General features: G+C 35.2%; 2 protein-coding genes across 5 annotated transcripts; both read right to left on the bottom strand.

Annotated features, from left to right (window-relative positions):
- Positions 1–186: 186 nt before the first annotated feature.
- Positions 187–1,423, bottom strand: LOC8271787 (TLC domain-containing protein At5g14285). The gene has a single exon (XM_015726000.3). The coding sequence runs from the start codon at positions 1,121–1,123 to the stop codon at positions 389–391; it is 735 nt and encodes a 244-aa protein (XP_015581486.1). The 5' UTR covers positions 1,124–1,423; the 3' UTR covers positions 187–388.
- A 612-nt stretch (positions 1,424–2,035) lies between these two features.
- Positions 2,036–9,058, bottom strand: LOC8271786 (transcription factor GTE8). Of its 4 annotated transcripts, none has more exons than XM_025159169.2 (11): positions 8,711–9,058; positions 6,989–8,280; positions 6,849–6,897; positions 6,623–6,742; positions 5,872–5,942; positions 5,651–5,723; positions 3,731–3,823; positions 3,534–3,670; positions 3,388–3,454; positions 3,113–3,243; positions 2,036–3,029 (listed from the first exon to the last, which is right to left on the bottom strand). In XM_025159169.2, exons 2-11 carry the CDS (start codon positions 8,216–8,218, stop codon positions 2,760–2,762), a joined length of 2,241 nt encoding a protein of 746 aa, XP_025014937.2. In that variant the 5' UTR covers positions 8,219–8,280; positions 8,711–9,058; the 3' UTR covers positions 2,036–2,759. The 4 variants fall into 4 exon arrangements, with proteins under 4 accessions (XP_025014937.2, XP_048229932.1, XP_048229934.1 ...); XM_048373975.1 differs by having other exon boundaries at positions 6,623–6,754; positions 8,711–9,057; XM_048373977.1 differs by having other exon boundaries at positions 3,534–3,649; positions 6,623–6,754; positions 8,711–9,055.
- Positions 9,059–10,419: the final 1,361 nt, after the last annotated feature.

Genomic DNA, 10,419 nt, shown 5'->3' with positions numbered 1-10,419 from the left:
TTTCCTAGCAGATTAAAACAACCCAACAACCACAAGTCTAGGCTGACAGCAAAACAAATCATAAATAAGCGAAAGTTTTTTCTTTTCTTCTTTCATTTTACATTCAGGATTTGCAAGCAACACAATTATGAAGAAAAATAGTCATATGAATCCAATTTAAAGGATTAAACATGTGCATCCATGGAATGGGATAATAGAAACAAATTTCATTTAGTAAATGGAACACAAGTGACATGTCAAAAATTTGGCATCCATTATCAGAAATAATTTCAGCCCCCAAAACACATCTTTTTGAGTGTTACACGACATAATTCTATAACCTGAATTCTCTAACCCACCCAGCAGAAAATAGAAAAAGGAAAGAAGATTACAATTCTAATAAACCTCATTATGTCAATTTCTTTCCAAATCTACCCTTCTTCTCCCTATACAACTCAACCCACAAATTACTAATCCACAATAAACTAACAGAAATAGCCATCATCACAACAATCATCCAAGAAACCCAAACCCATTTAGGTATAACATTTTCAGCAACTCCACTTACATAAAACCTTCCCATTTTATAAACAAAATACGGACCCAAAAACCCTCTCACTAAACAATAAAACGCATAAAAAGGCGGCGACAGTGAGTCGTACAGTTTAGCAGCGAATTTCACATCCTCCCTTCTAGCACGCGCGAGTGTCCAGGCGTTTTGGCACGCGCTTGTCACTTCAGCAAGAATGAGCAAAGAGAGTATAGCGAACGCGCCGTGAGAAACAACGTAACGGCAAGTGATGAAAACGAAAAGCGTCGCTAAATGGTGACCGATAAAAAGAAGGTCGCTAGGGAAAAAGACTATGTAGTGAACGAGATCCATTAAAAAATAAGCAATGCTGTAATCAAGAACGGCGTTTTGGGTTCTCGTATTCGGAGAGGAGAAACTGTGGCTTGCATCGGTGAAAATAGCGTAGGCAGCGAAAAAGACGGCGGGGGTGCCGTGAAAGAGAGAGATTAAGCAACTGGAGGCTTCGGGACGGAATTTGGGACTCCAGCTACGGAAGACGATGAACTGAGCAGAGAGGTAAATGAGAAGGAAGAAGGAGAAAAAAAGGGGGAGATTTGGAATTAGGGTTTCCATGTGGAAATAGGAAATGGAAACCCCCTGAGTTGGGAATTGAATTTAGTGAAACTGTGAAAGAATGAAAAAACAAAACTGAGAGTTGTTAGAGTTTGCAGAGAGAAAAGGGGATGGGTGGGTGGGTGGGTGGGGTGGGAGTGACGCGATAATTAGTTTTTGACTGGGAAATTTTTTGAATTTGTTGTCATTTAAATGGGTTTCGCCACTCCCTAGGAATTATCGAATTGAGAGTTGCAGAGATGGACAGGAGTATAATATTCTCCATTGATTTTTGCAATGGTATATAATACTCACCATCCCTCTTTGTTCTGCTTCATTTCTTGTTTTTAAGGTGACGTTTGCAATTGGACCGGAATACATTGACACTATATCACTACGTTATGCCATGCAATCCCGTCTTAGCCCAGCCCAGAATTTCACTCTTCATTCACCTCGCTCAATTCTAAAAATATAACGCTTTTCTCCTTTTTATTATTAATCTAATAAAAGATATCCTTTTATATTTTATACCGTTATATGTAAAACTACAGCTTTTATAATAAAACTATATTAAAGAAACATTTGAATAAATAAATTAATTATATTAACAAAAAAACAGAATACTTTTTAATTCAATTTATAAATTAAAAATAGACACCTTAACAGAGAGTACTAATAAATTTTTATATTTTGTACATTAACATTTTTTTCCTTTTACACCAATTCTTTTCTTGAACATTATTAAAACTAAAGTTGATAATATTAAATATCTGGATTAGAATAATTAAAGATGCAAGTAAGAAGTACATTCTTTTTACAAAAACATATAGTTAAATAAGAAATCCCCAATCTGATTCCACCACGCAACCCTGTTACCGTCCCTACACAATGTTCAAGTATATCTTTTCTGTTGGTATTATACGATACAAAGAATCCGGAATAATTGCAGTGACTTATTGACTATGATTAATTTTTGCTAAACACTTGCTCTACTAAAAAACTGGCACAATAAAGCAGGATATGCGATCATAGTTTTTATACATCGGCCAGGAAATAGCAACTCCAGCTCTTCAAGTCTCAGTTTTTTTCACTCAATGCTGGCTTAAGTTTGAAAATATCGCATATTCTGGTGATAAAAATCTAGACTTCTCTGTAAATATGGACAAGACAAATTCCAACAGCACTCATACTTCGTGCCCTACAAGTAATTGCTATTCAACATCTTAAATATAGACCTCTATATCGGCAAAGTCTCAAAACCAAGTCCCAACACCATTCCCACCCCCACCCCCACCCCCACAGGAGAATATATTTGTTTCTAGTCCCTCCCAATACGATGCAACCCTCCAAATTCCCCTGTGGATACTTTTGTTGCTTCAATCTTATGTTTGAGATTATTTTTTTTAGGCAACAATGAATTTTTTAATAATCATCCGTACCAAACTTGGCGACATTCTGAACTTCCCAAGTAGTGAATCCTACTTGCATGATTCCAGGCCATTGGCTCTCCTGTTTTGCGATCCTCGGGTTGTCTCATGGCCACTTTTTTAAGTGCCCGGACCAAGTTTTCTTTTTCCTTTTTCTTCCAGAACCAGATGTATGTGCTGGATCCTCGATTCATCATCCTTCATGAAAAAAAACAAACAAGTAACATAACTCAATCGATTTCTCCCTCTTCCATGTCATTTACAGGATTCAGAATATTTAATGGCTCCCCCTCTTCCTCCTCTTCATCTTGTTTCATGAACAAACCAAGTTGTTCTAACGGGTTACTTCCCCCAAATTTAAAGCCACCCAAGCCATCTTGGGAGTGAACTGGGCTCGTCTCATCTACAGAACTTGGTAAATGCTCCACAGGGGCAGCTCTAAGCATTTCCAAGTCTTCCAGTAACTGAGAGTTCTCATTAATTTCAACAGTTTTTTCCATCTGCCCAAACAAAACATGTACAATTAAAAATCCAGACAAGCAATAAGTAACAAAAATTTCATCAAGTGAATTTGCATTTGTACCTTCAATAATGCCTGACGTGCTGCTTCTCTTTCAAGCTCCCTCTTTCGTCTAGCCTCAGCTGCAGCTGCTGCCTCAGCCTGCTTTCGAGCATCTTCAGCAGCCTTAGCTTCTGCCTGCAACCTTGCTTTTTCTGGAAAAACATAAAGAAACCATAACTTCGTTGGTGTTGATGCAATATATACAAAAGTGCACAATACTATCAACTGAACATGTAAACAGGAGCACTCCGTTTAACAGCAACAGAAAAGATAACAAATTGAAATGTAAGCAAAACCTTTCTTTTTCTGCAGCTCGAGTTCCACCTTCTCCCGCCTCAGTTTCTCAGGATCCCCTTTATCAACCTGATCATATCCAGAAATTTAAAACCCTCACATATATGCATATATAAAAAATTAAGTTCACCGGTGGACAATATCAGACCTGTGAAAGTGTCTTTTCACGAGCTTTTAATATTGTCTCAGCAAAACGGTTCTTCAGCATTGCAGCCCTGAAAAGCTTATCTGGAGAGACCTGCCTTTCATTTGGAGCACTGTCCCCTAAGATGTTTGCAGGAAGATCTATAAGAAGTATAACCCAAAATTTCAAGAAAGCAACATCTTCCATGCATTCATGCTTACCATCTTGACAGCAATCTGATTCAACTGAACTTGGCTTTTGCTGGGAAGTCTGTTCAAGTTGATCCAACCCACTAACAGATTCTGGACATGACTCTGGATTAACAAAGTTCAAGCTTTTATAAATAAACCAAGAGAGAAGAAAGCGCATGGGAGGGGGTTGCAGAGCTCTAAATCAGGTGTAAAGAGACCATGTATGATGTATCTTAAGACATGCAAAGGTCCTTTCACGCATTTTAACAAAAATATGTTAAAAAGAAAATGAAATTACTAAGTGTATTATGCTGACAGTGAACCCTTCCAACATTCTATGCACTGTATTCAGGTTAACTATAAGTTTGAAAGAATATCATATGATAGTTTCTAACTGCAGAATACTTCATTAAAAAATTGTCCTCTTGAAAATTCACAACTAAAAAGGAAAATTCAGATTTTTCCTTCATAAGTTATCTTTTTCTAATTGATATGTGTATTTTGAATTTTTTTACTGTAATAATGACATGGAACCTAAGCCTAGGAAATATGCGTGCCCCATATTTTGTACTCCATGGTTTTTTTAATAAGATGAATACCAGAGGACAAAGTATACTTCTACTTTGACCCGGAAGCATCCAATATGAAGGAAACATTTAAAAAGTAATTAAATGTCCACATTACATAGGTGGGGAAACAACCGGGTGTTATGGGGGGGTCTTAATTTCAAGTCAAATAGCAATAAGAGTTTTGGTTCTATATGTAACTTATGTTCAGTTTATTCTAGTATTTAGATCTGTTTAGTGTTCCTATAAATATGGAACTCGTGTATATGTGAACTTATCAAATGGCAGTTCTTTCCACTTGTAATTAAATGCAGAAGTTTATGAATGAAAAATTAAGTTTCAATTACTAAGGGGAAAAAGAAAAAAAAAGAAGCCCGAGTTCCTTAAGAAATTGTGATCAATAGGTGCACTCTAATGGGCCCTTTTCATCCTTTTATTTCTAGTGCAATCACACCCCAAAACTAGATCCCAAACAGTGGAACTGTAACAACTTGGTATGAGAGCAGGTTGTTATGGGAGATTTTTGCGTCTTTCAGCAACAATTTGATACATTCTAAAGACATATCAAGAGAACAGAGTCCAAGATAAGATGGAATGTGATCAAGAACATGCAGCAAATGAAGCAAAATAGATTGAGATAGCTGCCTGTTTAGAACAACTTTCTTGGGATCCTTCAAGGAATAAAAAGCTTCAATTGTAATGAGATATATACGCATGGACCTCAATATAAGAAATTATTTGAAGTTTATAAAGCAGAAATTCAGAAAGGATCAAGTTTCTTTTAAACTCAAGAGATTTAGAGTTGTCCCAAATGAGTTCTAATGTTAATGAGATCATTGGGTTCTCTCGCAAACGAGCCCTTAGTGCTCAAGAGATTGTTGGGTTCTATCAAGAACGAGCCCCACTTACTAGTATGCTGGAACAGATCATAAACCTGGATCATCGCACATGAGGACAAGCGCCACTTCAAGGAAGGGAGGGATGTTATGATTCTTCATTTCGAGTCTAATAGCAATAGGAAGTCTATAATTGTTATATATGCCAGTTGTATTCAGTTTATTCCAGAATTTAGATGTGTTTAGTGTTCCTACAAATGTGGAATTAGATGATGCAGGAAGTTATTATGTGGCAGTTATTTCCACTTGTTGCATTTAAATGCAGAAGTTTATGAATGAAAATTAAGTTGCATTTAAATGCAGAAGTTTATGAATGAAAATTAAGTTGCATTTACTAGGAAAAGAAGCCCGAGTTGTTTAAGAACTTGAACCCTAATTATCCTTTATTTCTGGTGCAATCACCCCATAAATAGATCACAAAACCTGGGACCATAACATCAGGCTTGCATCCCAAACACCAAAACAGGAAAAAGAAAAAGACGACTCACGATTTCTCTCCAGAAGATCAACTGCACTTGTTTTATCGTCTAATTGAGGCCCAGAACCGAAGTTTCCATTAACCTGGATATGAATAGTCAAGTCAAAAACCACCTCAAGTATGAAATTCCACATTGGGCTCTTACACAGAAATTAAATCAAGCTAGTTAGCGCCAAGCAAGTTACAAATTTAGGCTTTAAGATTATGAAGACGATTCAAACTAGCAAGTACCTTTGTTGCAGTAGTTGGACTCAAAGCTTTTGCATCAGTGTCACTCTCAGAAGAGCTATCAGAATCAGACCCTGAATGGATAGGCAGGAAGAGATGAAGAAAATCTTAATCAACTAACTTAGAGAAATTATAATGATAAAACATCAAAAGCTGAAATAACATATTGAGAACTTAAGTGTCATGCATAGGCATGGAAGCACAAAATACATGAATCTAAGTCAAAATACAAATAGTTGCAAGCAAATATTATAATCCTGGGTTCCAAAAGGCAAGCAAGAAAAAAGTTTCCACTCCAACAACCGTGGATTTCATATTCTCATAGTAAGTTTTTGTACAACAATAGGATATGTTAGGATGTTAAAAATGCTAATTTGGTCAAGGGACTAGCCTCCCAAGCACCCTGTTTCTTCACTAATTGATGCAAAAAAATAAAATATCCTTTTAATGGTAGATGCAATCTACTAAGAATCCCAAGGGGGCAATAACCCAAGCATGCAAGAACAAGAAAAATCCCCACATAACAACCCTACAGACAAGTGATGAAGGAGAGCACCGAGATTTCTGAGAAGCTTAGAGTGCCATTACAGTTTAACACATCATAGACGAAATACGCACAAACAAGTTCTTCACATAAAGCACTTAAAGAAAAATATCTATAAGGCTCTTAAAAACACAACTCTGAATTAAAAAAAAAATAAAAATTTGAATCACAAACTGACAAAAAAAAAACACAAGTATAAATGTGATTTACCAGTAGGGCTGCCTGAGCTGATGCATTTAGTTCCCTTGTTGCCTGTATCCTTCTCTATCTCCACAGGAGGATAGCTTGAGACAGGGGGCTCATTGCCACCTATGTCAACGTCCTCATCGGCTGCATCATTCCCTAAAAGGATACACATTAGAAATACCAAGTAAATAAAAGTCCCAATATGCAATCATGTATGTCAAATTCTACACATGCATCAAAAGACAGTAACCTTTTTGCTGTTGCATGGATGAATTGCTTAGCCCAGATTCATTCAATAGCTGTAATAAAGAACAGAAGACATAATTCCTTTTTACAGGTGCTCAAATAAAAGAAATGAAATATAAAATATACTCAGCCGAGGTAGAATACCTCTATCTCACAAGGTTCCACCCTAGCTTGGCTTTTTTGTTTCTCTAGCAAATAGTCATCTAGAAGCCTCCGCAGTGTGAATAAAGTGTCATCACTGAGATCATCAATGTCTATCTCAATTTCATCTTCTCCTGCATCCCTCCCATTTGAACTATGGTCTTTCAGAAAATCAATGATATGGATAGGCATTTCTCCCAACAAAGATTCCAATTCTTTGCCTAATTTCTGCTTCTCATCATCTGTCATTACCCGTCTAACAGGCACTGCCACAATTTCATGCTGATATGAAGATATTTTTCTCTTTTTAATAGGAGATATTTCAGTAATTTGCAAGTCTTCGCGAGGACCTGACTTTGAAGGTAAACCATGAGTATCAATCTTAGGCAATTTCTTCTCAATAGCTTTCCATCTCACTTCAAAAAATTTACTAAGTGTATCAGCCATAATGTGTACATCACTGCCCTTTGGATTGTATTCCATAGCATTTCTAAAAGTAAGCCTCACATCAGCAAGAAATTCTAACGGGCTAGAGTACAAACCCGAGCATATATTGCTCTTTATTGTCCCCAAATCCATTGGGTGCTTAATAATAGTATAATAATCTGGAATGTTCAACTTCACTACATCAACTGGCTCCTTGAATACCCATCCGTACTGATGGCTCATCAATCTACTCAACAAAGTCTCACACTGCTTCATTACCATCATATTTGTAGCCAATGGTGCTGAAGGCTGCTTTGTGGACTTGAACCTTCCAGAACTACTCCTGTTCCATTCACGAATTTTATCTGAAGGATTGGCTTTCTTCACTGGCCCAGAGGTCAACATTGCCGACTTGTTAAATTTTGCAGCACGAGGCCCATTTGTCCCATTACTACAACTAAGAATATCGCTGGAAGATGACAGTGTAACAGCATTTATTTTCTGCACCTCCAATTTCTTTTGGAGCAACCGAATCTGTTCAAGTTCAAATCTCAACCGGCGTATTAAATTCTTTCTTTCAGATGATGACATGCGAGAAAATGAGAGGACTTGTAAAGGCACACCAAAGGAGTCCTGTTTATTGGAATTTAAATTAATGCGCTTTCTGGTTGGGGCACTTGAATCCTCAGAAGCAGTAATCTCAGTATCAATCCGCCCTGAGCTGCCAGAACCCTCTAGTTCACCTACTGTCTCAAATGTATTTCGATAAAATCCGCCACGAAATTTATCATTCCTTTCCATCATCATCTTAGCCTTCCTTAAGTCCTTTCTATCAGCTAGGAGAAAGCAGTTGGTTTAATAACCCAACTCTGCATAAATAAATCATTGGAATAATATTACCTCCTTGTACTTTTGTGCCTTCAACATTATACATAATAACAACCCCCATTGAGTTAGCGCAAACAGCATGTCATCACCCAAAATTTAATACCGTACTTTAATACTTTCCAAAAATTTTACTTCTAAACGAATATACTCAAAATTAAAGAACAATAATCCCAAAGTTCTGCAACTCTTAAAATTCTATAAAGAAATTCAAATAAATAAATAAACTTGAAATATATTAAAATTTATTTCCTACTAAATTCAGAAAAAGATTTAAGAATTTACACCTGTCAAAAATAATAACAACATAGTTAAATTATATACCCTAACACTAAATACAAAATCATGAACTAGGTTTATCATACAACTGAAAAAGAAAAACGCAGAAACCCTAAAACGCTAGAAAGTGATTACCAGTCACTTATCCTTTGCTGGCTCAATGGATAGCGAGAAAGAGAACCTTTCGCCAAAACGAGCTCGTATAATTTAATATTCGAGATTCAAGACAACAACACAGCCAAAACAATAATAGAAACCCTAGATCGTAAACTTTGCCTGCCAAATGAAGCTTCAAAAATTGACTTCAAAAAAAGAGTACAATCAGTAGCCTGGATCGCGAGCAGAGCCGCCTCGGGTAAAATAGAAAAAAGAAGAAAAGAACTAAACAGAAACTAGAGAGAGAAAGCCTGTGCCTGTTTTGTTTATGTATTTTTAGAGAGAGAAGGTGAGAGACTTTTGTACTTTGTTAAATCGCTACTACTGTGTTCGCACGCTATTAGGGGGGCCAGTCGGTAGTGGCCTCTTGGATCAATTGTTGGAGCAAACTCAGCGGTTAGATTTTATGACTTGGACTCATCAGATGGTTTTGGAGTTTTTGGATATCAGCCGTTGGATTTGACAGCAATTTTCTAGCTGCCTCTGATGTAATTGGGTACGGTCATTCACTGTAATGTATTTAATCGGAATTACGTAACGAAGTCAGCTGTTAATCTTCAATTGATGATTGGATAAAAGTATAAGGTGTCCTTAAGGTGTTATATAAGTTGACTTGTCATTGGATATCGAGCAACCTGCCGCTGGAGCCGTAGAACCAAGGTAAATGGCCAACTCGAGTTAGAGCTTAAAACAACTCAAATAGTGTTTTTTATTTTAAAAATATAATTTTTATAATAAAAGGTATTTTAAGGAATATTTATATATAAAATATAAAATATTCTGTTCAAATTTTATAAATTTTTTTAGATTTTATTTTTATTTTTACTTTTATAAATATTAATTTAATTTTTATTTTATTTTTTGATTAAAAAATAAAATCTACAAATATCAATTAAATCAAATATATAAAAACTTGTAATACATTTATTAAATATAGAGTAGAATTTATTCTCCATATGTAGAGTGTCAAATTAACTCTTTATTTTATATTTAAATAATAAAAAAGTGTATTAAAGTGTCATTTTATAATATGACTTTTTAAAATAAATAAATTGACATATATAAATAGTTCATTGGATATGTTTTTATATTTCTTTTATTTTTATTTTATTTATTCCAAATATTTTAAAGAATTTATTGAATGTAGTTAATTACCAAACTTTTAATATGTAAGTTAAATTCGTAATTAATATTTTTAGTCATTTAATTCTACGAATGATATATATAATTTATTAGGATATGTTATATTCAGATGATCATGAATATGTTTATGGATTTCAGTATTTGCATGAATCCGTCTAAATAAATTTAAATTGGATATGAGATTTTTTATATGTCAAGCTTGTTAGGAACTCGATATTTTAGCGAGCGTATTTATATTTATGTAATAAAACCCGAGCCTAGCCTGAACATTTTTTATATTTTAAAAATATATTTTTTATATATCAAATGATAGAAAAAGAGAATAAAATCGTGTACCTTTTGAAGATTCTTAAGGTATTCCACCACCAAGCTATATTTTTTGTATTAATTATGTATAATAAATATATGTATCAACCGTTAGGTTGGACCAGATACGGCCTTCCCTTTAATAATTGGGCTCGAGTCTGGACAGGCAAATATAAAATTTTACCTATCCAATATGTGGGCTTTGGCTTATATAATATAAAAGATTAGGACTTTTTATA

This window comes from Ricinus communis, chromosome 5, assembly GCF_019578655.1.
Source record: "Ricinus communis isolate WT05 ecotype wild-type chromosome 5, ASM1957865v1, whole genome shotgun sequence".
Classification (NCBI taxonomy): domain Eukaryota; kingdom Viridiplantae; phylum Streptophyta; class Magnoliopsida; order Malpighiales; family Euphorbiaceae; genus Ricinus; species Ricinus communis.
The sequence above is the reverse complement of the archived record's forward strand: the minus strand, read 5'-3'. Positions and strand labels throughout refer to the sequence as shown.